The sequence below is a fragment of the Thamnophis sirtalis genome, unplaced genomic scaffold, assembly GCF_051295495.1.
Source record: "Thamnophis sirtalis isolate CommonGarterSnake01/CBP01778 unplaced genomic scaffold, rThaSir2_p1.2 scaffold_14, whole genome shotgun sequence".
In the NCBI taxonomy this organism is placed as follows: domain Eukaryota; kingdom Metazoa; phylum Chordata; class Lepidosauria; order Squamata; family Natricidae; genus Thamnophis; species Thamnophis sirtalis.
The window spans coordinates 37591936-37608335 of record NW_028261394.1 but is presented as its reverse complement, the minus strand read 5'-3'; the positions used below and the strand labels follow the sequence as shown (position 1 = coordinate 37608335).

At 47.7% G+C, this 16400-nt stretch overlaps 1 protein-coding gene across 1 annotated transcript in view; it reads right to left on the bottom strand.

The window, feature by feature from the left end:
• Nucleotides 1-16400, bottom strand: part of AARS1 (alanyl-tRNA synthetase 1) — a 36945-nt gene that overhangs the window by 3957 nt on the left and 16588 nt on the right. The window contains exons 8-18 of the mRNA XM_087729253.1: nucleotides 15081-15189; nucleotides 14140-14290; nucleotides 13042-13166; nucleotides 12213-12357; nucleotides 11420-11595; nucleotides 10507-10620; nucleotides 7785-7991; nucleotides 5986-6170; nucleotides 4154-4262; nucleotides 3008-3121; nucleotides 1360-1479 (exon numbers count right to left, since the gene is read on the bottom strand). Coding sequence (XP_087585379.1) covers nucleotides 1360-1479; nucleotides 3008-3121; nucleotides 4154-4262; nucleotides 5986-6170; nucleotides 7785-7991; nucleotides 10507-10620; nucleotides 11420-11595; nucleotides 12213-12357; nucleotides 13042-13166; nucleotides 14140-14290; nucleotides 15081-15189 — 1555 coding nt within the window. The remainder of the gene's footprint in view (nucleotides 1-1359; nucleotides 1480-3007; nucleotides 3122-4153; nucleotides 4263-5985; nucleotides 6171-7784; nucleotides 7992-10506; nucleotides 10621-11419; nucleotides 11596-12212; nucleotides 12358-13041; nucleotides 13167-14139; nucleotides 14291-15080; nucleotides 15190-16400) is intronic.

The window sequence follows — 16400 nt, the reverse complement described above, 5'->3', positions numbered from 1 at the left end:
GCCACACTTTCTATTATTCTACTATGCATTTTCTATTGTGGGGAAATGGGAGGAGGGATTGTACGGAGTTAGATGATATGTAGCCATAACAACATTCTTTCTAGAAAGCCAAGGTCATCCTTTGTCTTTGCACCTCTGCACCTAACCGGAACTGGATGGGTGGAACTGACAGCATGGCAGTGGAAGATTGGACCATGTGATGGACTTCTGGGTGTGGGGCAAGATCTTGAACTTTCAACTGGGTGGAGAAAACCGGGAAGCCTTCAGATTCAGGTTTTCCCAGATGTGCCAGCTCTCTTAATAAATAGGAACTTTGAGGAATGTTTTGCCTCGGACTCTTGATTTAATTTTGGATGCTATTTGGAACCCTGACACTAAACTTGATCTGGGCTCCAAGATCTGATCTTGATCTGGGGTCTATGTAGTAGTACTAGCAGTAGCAGGTGTGTGTGTGTGTGCAGAGACGTCACCCTGTCAACAAAAGTGTGTATAGTCAAGGCTATGGTTTTCCTAGTCGCAATGAATGGCTGTGAAAGTTGGACCATAAGGAAGGCTGAGGACCAAAGAATGGAGGCCTTTGAACTCTGGTGCTGGAGAAGACTCCTGCGAGTCCCTTGGACTGCAAGATGATCAAACCAGTCAGTCCTAGAGGAGATCAACCCTGTCTGCTCTTTAGAAGGCCAGATCCTGAAGAGGAAACTCAAATCCTTTGGCCACCTAATGAGAAGGAAGGACTCCCTAGAGAAGAGCCTCATGCTGGGAACGATTAAGAGCAAAATAAGAAGGGGACGACAGAGAATGAGGGGGCTGGATGGAGTCACTGAAGCAGAAGGCATGAGCTTAATTGGACTCCAGAGGATGGTAGAGGACAGGAAGGCCTGGAGGAACGTTGTCCCTGGGGTCATGATGGGTCGGGCACAACTTTGTAACTAACAACAACAATGTAATGTGCCAGGTACCAAGGGAGACGCACACGAGAAAAATAAATACGCCAACTTCTCAGCCAAGTCTGGCTTGCTAAAATGAAGAGTCAAGACAGATGGTGGGGCAAGTTATGACTAACCTTTGCCAACGTGAGTTTCTCCCAGATGTTTTAAGAGTTACACATTCCCAGAATTTCTATCTAGTGTGGCTAGATAGTTAGGAATTCTGGAAGTTTTAGTCTTTGCACACTCAAAATCGCTGCACATGAAGATGGGGTGAGTGGGGATGTTGGAACTTCAGAAGCAAGTTGTTAAGTACCTCCAGGGAGATCTGTCATTAACTTCGAACTAGTCATAAATCAAGGGCTGCCTTAGAACAATTTCTAAGCTCTCCATGAGTAACAGCACGGGAAAGAAAATCAGGAGACAGGCTCACTCGTTTCTGGATGTCGGCTTTGCTGGCCCGATCCAAATCATCCATAATCTTCTTCAGTGCTTTTAGGGCTTCTCGGAGTTCATCCTTTTGCCACTGGGGAATGATGGCTGTAGCCAGGGCCTGCAAAAGGAGTAACATCCCAATGTAGCAGCTGCAGATCTGGTGGGCTCCCATCACTAAAATCAAAGTTCCTTAAACTGGGACTGGAACATTCAAGAAATAAATTTCTCTACTACTAGCCAAGCACAGACCATCCCAGCTTATGGCAGTAACACTTAGATTTATATACTACTTCATCGTGCTTTATAGCTCTCTCTAAGTGGTTTATAGAGTCAGCATCTTGCTCACAATAATCTGGGTCCTCGTTTTACCAACCTCGAAAGGATGGAAGGCTGAGTCAACCTTGAGCCGGTCAGGACTGAACTCCTGGCAATACTGCATTCTAACCACTGCACCAGAGCTCTTGAGTTAGATAGACAGACAGACAGACAGATGATATAGATGATAGATATAGATAGATAGATAGACAGACAGACAGACAGAGGTAGATAGATAGATAGATGTGATAGACAGAGGGATAAATAGATAGATAGATGTGATAGACAGAGGGATAGATAGATAGATAGATAGATATAGATAGATAGATGTGATAGAGGGATAGATAGCTAGATGTGATAGACAGAGGGATAGATAGACAGAGGGATAGATAGATAGATAGATAGATAGCTAGATGTGATAGACAAAGGTAGAGATAAATAGATAAACAGACAGACAGATAGACAGGCAGATAGACAGACAGTGATAATAGATATTGTAGAGACAGAAGATAGATAATAGATAGGGAGATACTAGACTAGTGGTCCCCAACCTTTTTATCGCCGCGGACCAGTCAGCCTTTGATAATTTTACCGTGGCCCGCTGAGAGCCGCAGGGAGACTGGGGAGATGTCTGCAGGGTCGCAGGTACACGTCAGCTTTGGGCCACACGTGCGTACCTGCGCGGGGCTCTCTTCCCTGGAGCCTTTGCGCACGGCCCAGGAGCTTTTGCGCATGGCCCAGGAGCCTTTGCGCTGCAGCGATCATGTCCCCCGGCCGCTGCAGCGATCATGTCCCCCGGCCGCTGCAGCGATCATGGCCCCCGGCCGCTGCGGGGCCCGGTGCCAGGTACTCCACGGCCCGGCACCGGTCCGCGGACCGGGGGTTGGGGACCACTGTGATAGATGATAGTTTGCAATAGCACTTAGATTTGTATACCTCTTCTGTGGTTTATAGCCCTAAGCATAATCAGCCTATTGCCCCCAACAATCTGGGTCCTCATTTCACCAACCTCAGAAGGACGCAAGGCTGAGTCACCCTTGATCTGGTCAGGATTGAACTCCTGGCAGCGGGCAGAGTCGGCCTGCAATTCTGCATTCTAACCACGGCACCATCACGGCTCCTGAATATGACAGCTACTGAATTTGCACTGGCTAGGCAGAGATCCTCTTTGGTAGCGACATGTAAAGTCCTGTCTATAAACCCAGCCAGCAAGTTGTAAACTGCAACTCTTTAGCTAGTAACTTGGAGATGATGACCAGCCTTACTAGAGGGTCCTAGGAGAGAGAGAGGTTACAAAGGCCTTTTCTTTCCCTTTTTTTCTCTTTTCTTACCTCGCCAAGATCCGCTATCTCACGTTGGACGTCTTTGTTGGGTGTCGTTTGGATCTTTACTTTGGTTTCTAGGTCAGCAAGCTGCTTGATGAGACCTTCTGATTTCCTCAAGGCCTTGAAGAGAAAAGGGATGTAAGTTAAGGTTACAGAAGAGAGACGACTTGAGAGGTCAGCATTTTTCCTAAAGGGAAAACGATCACGTTGACTAGGAGTAAGTGTCAGGCCTGCAGCCATCTTTTCTTTTGGGTCTTTGGCCTGCCAAGGTGGCGCAGTGGTTAAATGCAGCACTGCAGGCTACTGCTAGATCAGCAGGTCAGCGGTTCAAATCTCACCGGCTCAGGGTTGACTCAGCCTTCCATCCTTCCGAGGTGGGTAAAATGAGGACCCAGATTGTTGGGGGCAATATGCTGACTCTCTGTAAACCGCTTAGAGAGGCCTGAAAGGCCTATGAAGCGGTATATAAGTCTACTGCTATTGCTATTGCCACACACTCTATTATTCTGCTATGCATTTTCTACTGCGGGAAAATGGGAGGAGGGATTGTACGGAGTTAGATGACATGTAGCCATAACAACATTCTTTCTAGAAATCTAAGGTCATCCTTTTGTCTTTGCACCTCTGCACCTGACCGGAACTGGATGGGTGGAACTGCCAGCATGGCTGTGGGTGATTGGACCATGGGGTGTGGACTTGTAGGTGTGGGGGGCAAGATCTTGAACTTTCAACTGGGTGGAGAAAACCAGGAAGCTTTCAGATCTGGGTTTTCTCAGATGTGCCAACATGGCTCTCTTAATAAATTGGAACTTTGCCTTGGATTCTGATTTACTTTTGGATGCTATTTGGAAACCTGACAGCAAGGACAAGTCTCTTAGCTTAAAATTAAACAGGGATCCAATCAGTAAGGGTAACCTCTTATCTTCACTACTGGTTTGGTAGTGGGAGTGTGTGTGTCGGCATGTGCAGGAGGTCCGTGATGACGTCAGGGTGGGCGGGCGGACCCTCGTGCTGCCGCCACTACCGCTTCCCCCGAACCAGCAGAATTCCACCTCTGGATCCAATGGATCAGTCCTGATGTATCTAAACAGGTCAGGTTCTCAACTGGCTCAGCTTCCCCAGAGCATCTGTCTTTCTTCCTTCTCCACTGACCTTTTGCGCTTCGGCGCCAGTGATGGCCACTATCCTCCGGATGCCCTTCGCTATGGCTTCTTCCGACACAATGACGAAGTGCCCGGCGTGACTCGAGTTCTGCAAATGCCTGTAAAAACACACAGCAAGTTCAATCCCAAAGGTGCTTTCTCAGGAGGCAACTGGATTTTCTTGATTTTTTTTTTCCTTGAAGACGTTTTCGCTTCTTCTCCAAGAAGCTTCTTCAGCTCTGACAGGACGGTGGGGAAAGGAAGGATTTATATCCCTTGCAGAGAGGTGGTCATGGGCATCCTTTCAGAGCAGGTGTCAAACTCCATTTCATTGAGGGCTGCATCTGAGTTGTGTTTGACCTATGGGGGACATGGCCAGCTCAATGTCACTTGTGTTGGGGACGCCTGTGGTGGCCCGAGCACTCTGCCAGCAAAAAATGGCTCCCAAGCTGTGTTTTCGGCTGCAATGGCCTCCTTTTCACTAGCAGAGAGACACCGTGGGCCAGTCCTTTGATATTTCCAGGGTAGCCCCATGGGCCAGATCTAAGCACCCAGCAGGCTGGATCCGGCCCCTTGGCCTTCAGTTTAACACCCCTGATTTAGAGGCTTGTTGAAGCACTTGGGGGTTTAGCTGTGTCCCCAGGGTCACCTGAGTAATGCTATTGGTTCCTGGACTCTGCAATTTCTCTCTCTATGGAAATCCATTCCTACTCAGGTTGCCTCCTGGAAAAGCACCTTTGGGACAACCATGACCTGGATGACTGAGAATCCCTACAGAAGGCAAGTTAAGAGTTTTTAGTATCTCTCATCTCAGCAACTGAATGCATGTCTGGATTGGAAGACCTAATCTGCTAGGTCAGTGATGGCGAACCTTTTTTGGCTTGCGTGCCAAAAGCGGGGAGAGCGCAGGGGGGTCGTGCGCGAGTGTGTCATGCCCATAATTCAATGCACGACCCCAGCGCGCATGCTGCATAGCCAGCGTTCACCCCCCCCCCATTTTTTGCATGCTTTTTTCACCCTTCCCAGGCTCCAGAAGCTTTATAGGAGCCTGGGGAGGGCGAAAACAACCTCCCCCCCCCCCGGAGGCCCTCAGGAGGCTTCAGGCGCTTCCCTAAAGCCTCCGGAGCGCAAAAAACTGGCCCTAAACAGGAAGTTCGGGAACAGACTTCTGGTTTGCTCGTAGGTCCGGTTTTAGCCCTCTGGAGCCTTCCGGGGCCTTCCGGAGGCTTCCCTGAAGGCTCTAGAGGGCAAAAAACAACCCTACTAGCAAACCGGAAGTCACTTCCAGTTTGTCCGTAGGGCTGTTTTTAGTCCTCCGGAGTCTTCAGGGACCTTCAGGAGGCTTCCGGAGGCTTCCCTGAAGGCCGTTTTTCATCCTCCGGAGCCTTCAGGGAAGCCGCCTGAAGGTCCCTGAAGGCTCCGGAGGATGAAAAACGGCCTTCAGGGAAGCCTCCAGAAGGCCCCGGAGGGCTAAAACAGATGCTACGAGCAAACCGGAAGTCCGTTTCTGAACTTCCGATTTGTCCGTAGGGCCGGATTTTTTGCGCTTCAGAGGCTTCATGGAAGCCCCTGAAGCCTCCAGAGGGGCGGTGGAGGTTATTTTCACCCTCCCCAGGCTCCTATAAAGCCTCTGGAGCCTGGGGAGGGTAAAAAATGGCCTCAAAAAAAGTCTGAAGTCAGTCAACGCCTCGCGTGCCCTGACAAATGGCTGACAATGGCTACGCGTGCCACCTGTGGCACGTGTGCTGTAGGTTTGCCATCCCGGTGCTAGATAATGCATGATTTGTTTTGGGTTTCCCAATGCAAAGGGTTTGTTTTTCCCTGCGACCCCGATGTACTCACGTGCCCCCGCAGAACTCGACCGATGTGACGGCACCTGCTGCGCTGGAGGGATCATTCAGCATGTCGTCAACTGGGATGCCAATGGAGACAACACGTACAGGATCTGGGTAGGTCTCGTCAAATACCGCTCGGAGGCCTTGGATGGCCTTGGCAGCTGCCAGCGGACACTCCTTGGCGTACACAACCTGGGGGATTGATCACAGGGACACCGAAGATTAGCAGATCCCAGGGGAGGAGATCCAGTGGCTGTACCTAGTGTTTCTTACTGCAACTGTCTCAAGATCATTCTGTTTTTCTGCCAAGACATAAAGACCCATTATAGGCGAGCAAAACGTGGCCCACTAGCCATACCAGGAGAAGCCAATGCCTACCTAGTTCCTTCCCCAGCAGCACGAAGCTGAGTCTTCGTCCCGATAAACCCCTTTTATTTAATTTATGGTGAATTCCTCTCCAGCAAAGTCTTTGCCACAGTCTTTCAAGGGAGTTCACAATTATCGACCTTTATCAGGCTTGGAGAGTGGCCAGGCCGATATCTTTCAGACGATGGAATACAAGAATGCAGGAATGAACTAATTGTCTCCTGCAAACTCCCCTCCCCTTTCGCTCCTCTTTTATTTCCTCTGGGAGGGGCCATTCACCTGTGGTGAAAAGCAGCCTTCCCTGATGCTGTTCTGACCCAGGCTTCCTGAGAGCATGAAGCAAACTCCTTGTCCCTATAAAAACCCTTTTTATTCATTTACTGTGAATTCTGCTCATTCACATCCAGCAAAGTCTTTCAAGGGAGAATTTACAGTCACAGATCTTATCTGGCTTGGGGAGCTGCCAGGCCTATATCTGCAAAACCTGGCAAGGAGTCTCAGAGAGTCATGAACCAATTAAGCAAACTAATTGTATCCAGGAAACTCCACTCCCCTTTCCCTCTTTTATTTTCTCTGGGAGGGGTCATTCATTGTCCACCTGTGCCCTTACTCCCAAGTCTACCCTTGTTCTTTAGCTGTTCCCTTTGTCTGGCAACTCTGCACATGCACACACTGGGAACAGGCTCCAGCTGTTTGTCTGCCTCACTGATGTCTGACTCCGAAGGCAGATGATAACTGGCATACAGCTCTGGCCCCCTCTCTGCCTCCAACACAGAGCCCTCATCAGAGCCTTCCCCAGACTCCAGGACTGGCCCATGTTCCTCCCCAACCTCCTCACTGTCTGAATCTGCTGCTAGCTCTGCTGGCCGCTGGCGGGCCACAACAGTGGGCCTCAGTTTAATTTCCTTTACGCAGGTGAGCAGCTTCTTAATCTCAACTCTATAGAATGACCCCAAGAAAAGTTAGAATCGGGCCAGAAACCTAGCAGCCGTGTCCATGCAATAAATGGACTTGGTTGGTTTTAATACGTAAAAGAATGGGATAAAATTCTGGGCGTTAAGAGCTGTGGGGCTGTAGTGGTTAGAATGCAGCATTGCAGGCTAACTCTGCTCAGTGCCAGGAGTTCGATCCTGACCGGTTCAAGGTTGACTCAGCATTCCATCCCTTCCGAGGTGAGTAAAATGAAGACCCAAATTGTTGGGGGCAAGAGGCTGACTCTGTAAGCCGCTTAGAGAGGGCTGTAAAAGCACTGTGAATCAGTATACAAGTCTATTGCTATAAGCAATTGGTAGAGAAAGTAGAGACTGACCTATCTTTGTATACCCTGATACGCATCTGGATAGAGAAATCCAGTTTCCACTGGTTATCCAGAAACCCAGGGAAGTAATTATATTCCAAAGGGATTCAACACAAGGACACTGGCACTCCATCTCACTGTACCTTGGCGTCTTGAATCATCCCATTAACAATCTCTTCTGTCTTCTTGATTTCCTGGGTCGACATGGCTCCCTTGGCGGTGAAGTCAAACCGCAATCGGTCCGGAGCCACCAAGGATCCTCGCTGATCGGCTTCCCCCAGCACAGAACGCAAAGCGAAGTTGAGGATGTGGGTGGCAGTATGGTTGCTCATAATGGGCCTTCGCCTTGGCTGAAAGGTAAAGAGAGAGGTTACCGGATATGAGAGGATCTGCAAGGGAAGGAAGGATCCTTCTCATCAAGGATCCCAAAAAGTCAGGATCAATTCTAGTCAGCCAGCTGGGGTCCATAAGCGATCTGGCATTTTGGATAAAAATATGGTGGATTATGCAAAATATCTTTAAAAGAAGGATAAAGTTTACTCCTCAGTTATTCTTACTAGGTATATGTACTGACTTTACAGTGGTAGAGACTAACTTGACTCTGCACCTAATAACGGCAGCAAGACTGTTGGTGGCGCAATACTGGAAGAAGGAAGATTTGCCTACAATTCAAGAATGGACATTGAAAGTTACAAACTTAGCCGAGATGGCTAAAATATCGGCATATCTTAAAGATCACTCAAATGAGAGATATAAACGAGACTGGAAAAAATGGATTGACTATATACAAAATAAATACGGGACCAAGAAACTCCAGTTAGCCTATGCTTAAGATCAGGAATGATTTAAATTGTTTAAAGTTAGCTCAGCAAGAAGAAGCTAAGATCAATGTAGAGATGTCATTAACTTCTTTATTTCTTTTTTCTCAATAGATTTTAGACTGTGTTTGTTAAAAATCCATACCGTGTACGGGTTCTGGGAAGTTGGGGGGGAGGAGGAGGGGGTTGGGGGGGAGGGTGGAGGGAGGGAGGGGTATACATTAGGCTAGACAAGAATTTGGTGGTAAATTAGAAGTATTTTGACACACAAACAAAATTGTACTCCGATGTTTTACTGATTGAGGAATGATGAAATGTTTGTTTTAAAAGAAAATAAAACTTTTGAACCATAAGCGATCTGGGCAATAGGCGAGTGCAGGGTGTCAGATTTCCTAAAGGTGCCCTAATTGATTCATAACTGTCAAGTCAAGTTTTCAATACAAAACCAGTAATTTATTAGGAGCGCCATTAGGCAAGATCTGTTCGCAGTCAAGCCTGTGCTTTGTTTGATTTACTTCTGAACTTTCCCCGTGTTCCTTCCCTCCACTCATCTGTGTCATAAATCACATTACCCTATAGATGCACCCCTCCCAAACCGGCTGCAGTAATCTGAGATCCGACTCTAGCCGACAGTATGCGTGGAATGCACTGCCCCTCATTCTGTCCCCATGACAACACTGAGTGTCGACACAGGGGTCTCCAACCCCTGGGCTGTACCCCACTACTGGGCTGTGGTGGGCGAGCACCCTCACTTTATATGAGCAGCAGGCGAGTGCGTGCATGCACACTCGATTTTGTTGTGGCCTGTCAGCTGCTGGAGGGGAATCAGAGGAGGCGGCATGGGAGTCAGGGTCAGCATCAGGGAAACCCGGGAGCTCCGAGGGGGAAGAGGGAATGGAGCTGTCAGAGATAGAGGAAGAGGCGGAGCCTGGGCCATCCGTCAGTTCTCAGATGGAGAGTCAACAGCCCCCAGGTCTGGAGGTGGCTGATAAGGAAAAGGAGGAACATCTCCGTCCAGTGCCTGACACACAGATACGCAGAAGGCAGAGGAGAGGAGAGGAGTGGAAATCTATGGGCCGATCCTTGGGATGGAAGAGCCAACGGTGCTACCGAAGCCCCACCCTAGTTCTGGGGATAAAAGGCAGGGGGCGGAGATGAATAGATGTGGCAGACAACTATTCATCTTCCAGCCGGATGGACTTGTTAGCCTGTGATGAGAGAGAAACTTTGTGCCAGGGCTACTGGCGCTCCTAATGAAGGAATCTTTGAGTTCACTTCAGAGGGCTTGTCATGTTTGGGGAGCTGGGTCAGAAGAAATTTGCACAATGGGCATGTATGCCTGCTACTCGTGCAAATGGAACTACACATGCAGGCTTGCCAGTCGCTCACATGGAACCATACTGTTAGGAATATAATCTAACGGTTGGGTTGGCAATATGTAAATCATGTAACAATGCTGTACCTGTTTCTTTAAATCATACTGTAAAATGGGATTGGTTGCTGTTTTCCTCAATCGGCCATAAGAGGGAGCCAGAATGACTATTAGCTCTCTGTTTATTAGATGCTGGCTGACCTGATCTGAGTGTTTTGGAAGCTGGCTGTTAGAAAGTGCCGTGAGCTATTGTAAGTTTTTGCAACTGCTATGAGTACTGAACTGATTATATGATACTGGACTATGTTATTTGGATTATCCCTTCACTGAAAGACATTGATGACTGACTGTCTTATCCGTGTATGACTTGGACTGTTTGATGGACTGATACCTCTATTTCCACGAAAATAAAAGTCTATTTAAACGGCAGTGTCTCTGTATGCTGGTTTGTGTGTTCTCCAACCCAACTCTCACAACGCTTCTCTGAACACACTCTCTCTCCCAATGGGGAGCTTTCCTAACACATACCCTCTCCTTTCCCCACAAAGCCGGAAAGCTTGGGGTACTCTGGGCTAGTGCATCCAATTTTAATCCTGGTTTGACCATAAGAAAAGGATTAGATGGAAGAATCCAATCCAAATTTCTTTAACCTTCTTCCCTTCTTGAGTCACTCACCTCATCAATAAACAAGCCGACAAAATCTCCCACCTTCAGGCTCCCGTAGACTGTGCCCACGTGGAGCACGTAACCTCCTCGGACTTGTACGTTTTTCACCGTAAATTCCGTCCTCTGCAAAGCAAAGAAGAGAGTCAGCGGACGTGGTCCATCAAATCAACCCAGGAAATTGATAACAAGACCGATCCCAACGAGCCAAAAGCATGCTAGATCTAGAACCTGTTCCGGTCACCTCTTACTAGATTGAAAATCCGACTGTGATCTGTTGTGACCGAGGCTTCCCAAGAGCATGAAGCAAACTTCTGGTCCCAACAAAAAAGCCTTTTATTAATTTCCTGTGAATTCTGCTCATTCACAGTCAGCAAAGTCTTTCAAGGGAGGATTTACAGTCACAGACCTTATCTAGCTTGGAGAGCTGCCAGGCTGATATCTGCAGAACTTGGCAAGGAGTCTCAGAGTCATGAACCAATTAGGCAAACTAATTGTCTCCTGCAAACTCCACTCCCCCTTCGCTCCTCTTTTATTTTCTCTGGAAGGGGCCATTCATCGTCCATCTGTATCCTTACTCTCAAGGAGAGCCCTGTTCTTTAGCTGTTCCCTTCCTCTGGCAACTCTGCACATGCGCACACTGGGAACAGGCTCCAGCTGTTCGTCTGCCCCACTAATCTCTGACTCCGAAGGCAGCTGATAAATGTTGGAGGACTCTGGCCCTCTCTCTGCCTCTGACACAGAGCCTTCATCAGAGCCTTCCCCAAACTCCAGGACTGGTCCATGTTCCTCCCCAACTTCCTCCACTGGCCATTGGTGGGCCACAACATGATCCTCCAACTTGCTAGTCAGCAGGCATTAAGGGGGAGGAGGATGGCGTATTTGTCCACCAAGCCCTCCCACCAAATCTAATTGGCCGACCTACATCTTCTGCGCCGTCTTCTTTAACTAAGTAGCCTTCGTCATAGATCTGTCCACCCTGCTCAGCGTAGAAACAGGTCTGGTCCAGTACAATCCCACATTCTTGGCCTGTGTGAACTTCATCCACAAAGGTCTTGTCCCGTCGGATAGCTTTCACTGTGGCTCCCGGGGTACCAAATTCTGTAGGTCAAAACGAAACACCCCAATAGAGGTGGGGGGAAAAAAAAGGTCAGGTGAGCTTCGTATCCCATCAGGAACCAACAAGGTTCCAACAACTCTTCAGTGTTGTCATGGGGACAGAATGAGGGGGGAGTGCATTCCATGCATACTGTTCGGCTGGAGTCGGATCTCAGATTACTGCAGCCGGTTTGGGAGGGGTGCATCTATAGGGTAATGTGATTTATGACACAGACTGAGGGGAGGGAAGGAACAGGGGTAAAGTTCAGAAGGAAATCAAGCAAAGCACAGGCTTGACTGCGAACAGATCTTGCCTAATGGAGCTCCTAATAAATCACCGGTTTTGTATTTAAAACTTGACTCGATGCTTATGAATCAATTAGGGCATCTTTAGGAAATCTGACACAAGGACCATGTGAAAGATGGGCAAGGACGGCATCAACATTGGCAGAAGAGACCATTCAATGGCCAGCCTTCAACTGGATGTGTTGGGGTACAATTCCCAGAATGTATTGTCTGCAAGTCCCTACTCATCTGAAGGTGTTTTAGATATCTATGAAAATATGTTGGCTCTGGATGGGCAGAAGATGCTGCACTAAAAAAAATGGCCTGGAGCTCACCATAGAAACCGTCTGAATCCGACCGATAGTTGTATTTTGGGGAGTCGTCGGTGGGTTCCAGAGCTCTGGCACGGAGATCTTCAATAGCATAGATGTCCAACATGATGAGGTCTTCATCACCACCACCCTTGCCCTGGGACTTCAGCTGGAAATGAAACAAACCCAAACATGAAGGTTGGCTTAAGGGATGAAGTTGAGGTTCGATACTATTATCATATTCTACTGCACCAAAGGAAGTTGGAAGTCAATGCCTTTTCTTTCTTTTTTCCCCTTTGACCTACACTATTCCCTTCCCTTAAAGGTATAGGTTCCCCTTGCATATATGTGCTAGTCGTTCCTGGCTCTAGGGGGCGGTGCTCATCTCCGTTTCAAAGCCGAAGAGCCAGCACTGTCCAAAGACGTCTCTGTGATTATGTGGCCAGGATGACTAAATGCCAAAGGCACACGGAATACTGTTACCTTCCCACCAAAAATGGTTCCTATTTTTCTACTTGCATTTTTTACGTATTTTCGAACTGCTAGGTTGGCAGAAGCTGAGACAAGTCACGGAAGCTCACTCCGTTATGCGGCGCTAGGGATTCAAACCGCTGAACTGCTGACCTTTCTGGTCGACAAGCTCAGTGTCTCAGCCACTGAGCCACCGCGTCCCTCCCTTCCCTTATTTTCCTACTATTTTCTTTTGTATTTTATATTATAAACTAATAAAAAGTCATCTGTCTCAAAGTCACCTCTAACTTTGGTCACTGAATGAATAATTGTAAGTCAAGAGCCGCCTATACAGATGCCCTGTTAAGTTTGAGATAAGGGTCAGCAGCAGCCAAAGCCCTACCTGAGCGGTCTTCCTTTCCTCCTCGAAGGCCTCCATGTCGACTCTTAATCCCTTCTCTTCCGCAATTAGCCCGGTGAGATCCACTGGGAAACCATACGTGTCATATAGGAGCCAGGCTGTGTCACCTGAAAGGAAGAAATTGTCATGAAAAGATCTCCATCTGTAAAAGGAATATTCTTTGTGGGTCATCCTGTCTAACAGCTGAGCTTCCCTTTCTCTTCAAGGGCATTTACCCTGAGTGTGGAAATTCTTCAAGGCCGTTTACCCTGAGTATGGAAAGTTACCAGCCCCAAACCCTCAGCGTTCCCAAAGCAGCTTGGTGGCATTGCATTGCTTGGATTTGGACTAGCCATGAAGGGATGGATGGGGACAGTTCTGTATTGATGTATGAGAAACTTAGATTCCCCCTGACTTCACTGCAACTAGCATCTTTTAGTAAAAGTACCCTATTTTTCGGAGTATAAGATGCACCAAGGTTTTGAAGAGACAAATTTAAAAGTTTTTGCACTCTGCAAACTTCCCAAAACGGCCCGGTCCCTCCCTCCCCCCACCCGCAAAAAGGGCATGAATAGCCTTTAGGAGGCTTGTAGAGTGCTCAGGGGGGACGAGCAAAAAACAGCCCACTTTTTGCAAAAACGGGCCCGGTTTTTTGTCAAAAAAGGGGCATGGATAGCCTTTAGGAGGCTTATACTGTTCCTGGGGGTTGGGGAGCAAAATCTGCCCTCCCCAGCCCCCAGGAGCTCTCTGAAAGCCTTCTAAAAGCTATGCATGGCCATTTTGGTGAAGATGGCGGGGTTTCGGGAGGCAAAAAATGCTGTATTCAGTGTATAAGATGCACCCAGATTTTCACCCTCTTTTTTGAGGGAAAAAGGTGTGTCTTATGCTCTGAAAAATATGGTACCTTTCATTTCAATCAAACGGGAGTCGAGGGTTTTTCTTTCCTAAGGGATCAGATTGAGGCAGATCTGACAGGTTCCTATCCAGCCCTACCGTATGTTATAATAACAAGAGACCTTTTAAGAGACGAAAAACTACCCTGAGATGTGTGACTTTAGAATTAATGGGGACTCTTAATGGGAAGGGTAACATGTTACATACCAGGGATTATTTTATTGTCTCCCAAGCTCTGAATCTTCCTGTCAAGAATGCGGCGTCCTCGGTTGAGTGTCTTCAAGAACTGCACCTCCTCTTCATTGATAATATCTTTCACCATGTCTGGATCTTTTGTCAGTTCGGGAAAGGCTCCACCCTGAGAGGAAGAGGATTCAGTGAAGGGAGGTCATCTCCTCTGCTCAGCCATGCATGCCTCTTAGAGAAGGGTGAGGAGCAGCCTTCCCTGATGCTGTTCTGACCCAGGCTTCCCGAGAGCATGAAGCAAACTCCTTGTCCCAACAAAAAACCCTTTTATTAATTTGCTGTGAATTCTGCTCATTCACATCCAGCAAAGTCTTTCAAGGGAGGATTTACAGTCACAGACCTTATCTGGCTTGGAGAGCTGCCAGGCCAATATCTGCAAAACTTGGCAAGGAGTCTCGGAGAGTCACGAGCCAATTAATTGAACTAATTGTCTCCTGCAAATTCCACTCCCCTTTCACTCCTCTTTTATTTCCTCTGGGAGGGGCGATTCATTGTCCACCTGTGGCCTTACTCCCAAGTCGACCCCTGCTCTTTAGCTGTCCCCTTCTACTGGCAGCCCTGTGCAGGTGCATACTGGGAACAGGCTCCAGCTGTTAGTCTGCCTTACTGATGTTTGACTCTGAAGGCAGCTGATAACTGGCATACAGCTCTGGCCCCCTCTCTGCCTCCGACACAGAGCCCTCATCAGAGCCTCCCCCAGACTCCAGGACTGGCTCATGTTCCTCCCCAACTTTCTCACTGTCTGAATCTGCTACCCACTCCGCTGGCCACTGGTTGGCCACAACTGATGCTTTCCAGGTAGTGTGGAGGCTACAACTCCCAGAATTCCAGTGGCTCTATTCTCTTCTAACTAGAGGGCAGGAGGACAACTGCTCAAGAGCAAAATACGAGAGTAGGATTACCAGGGACTGAACCACCACATCGACCAGTGTGGCGAAAAATCCCTTGGGAGCATTGAGCTTCTCGTGAGCATAGCGCACAGCACGTCGGAGGATGCGCCTCAGAACATACCTGCAGTTAAGGAACAGGAGGGGAAAATCTGTTTTACATTCCGACTAGTCATATTTCTGAAAACACTTGAGACACAGAGAGAACTGACTACGAGTACATTAGGAAAGAGGTCCCCAATCCCCGGGGCCACAGCCAGGAACCGGGCCGCAAAAGGCAAAGTAAGTGTGTGTTTGTAGCCCCATTTGCCCAAGCAGCAGGTGCTTGTGCTTACATGAGCAGCTGTTTGGGTGAGCAGCACGCATGCACCCGTGCCCATGTGGTGAGATTCAAATTTTTTTTTAAAAAATAAAATTTTTATTTTCAAAAAAACACAAACAAACAAAACATGTAACATAAAAACCTCTCCAACTACGTACAGTGTGTCGGTTGGTAACAAGGTCTTTCTGCGTCCTTTCCACAGTCATCACTTGAACTTTATCAAAAATCACATATTGTCAATCAAATATCTTTGTATACATTATTATTATGCTTCATTTGTTTGATTATCACTATTGTTTCTCAATTTTACACAAGGTATTCTAAATATGTATGAAAGAGACTTTTAATCCACGAATACAAAAAATGGGGAAAGTATAAAAAGAAGACCAGTCCAGTTTAAAAGTAAGAGGCATTTGTAAAAAGTCCATCCATAGAAAACAAACAAAATTAAAGGGGAAAAGATAACACAATAGTTTTAACCCAGGGTTAATTTTCTTTCTTCTGTCTTCAATTTTATTTTAACTTTAAGTCTTTTGGGGTTTTCTGTTCTTTAATAGTAAAAAAAATTCTCACCATTTCGACACACACTCTCTCCTGTTTTGCTTCCGTTTCAGGGGTCTGTCCCAACCTTCTGCAGCCTCAATGGCTGCTTCTCTTGTAGCTGGAAAAAAGAGCTTCTCCTGGATCGATCAGGGGCTTTGTGATGCCCCTGAGATCAGCAGGACGTGCCCTTCTCTGTCACCGTTCCTACAGAACAGTTTAGATCTAAAAAGGACCATCCAGCAACAGAGATATCGACAGCAATCCTGGAGCGCCAAGATTGCATGTCGTATCGAAGTGACGTCAGCCCCACCCTCTGTCGGGATCCAAATTTTTTTACTACCAGTTCTGTGAGCATGGCTTGGTGGGCATGGCATAATTTGTTGGGCATGACAGGGGAAGGATACCTTAAAATCGCCATTCCCTCCCCACTCCAGGTGAAGGACACTGCAAAATCCCCATTCCCTCCTGAT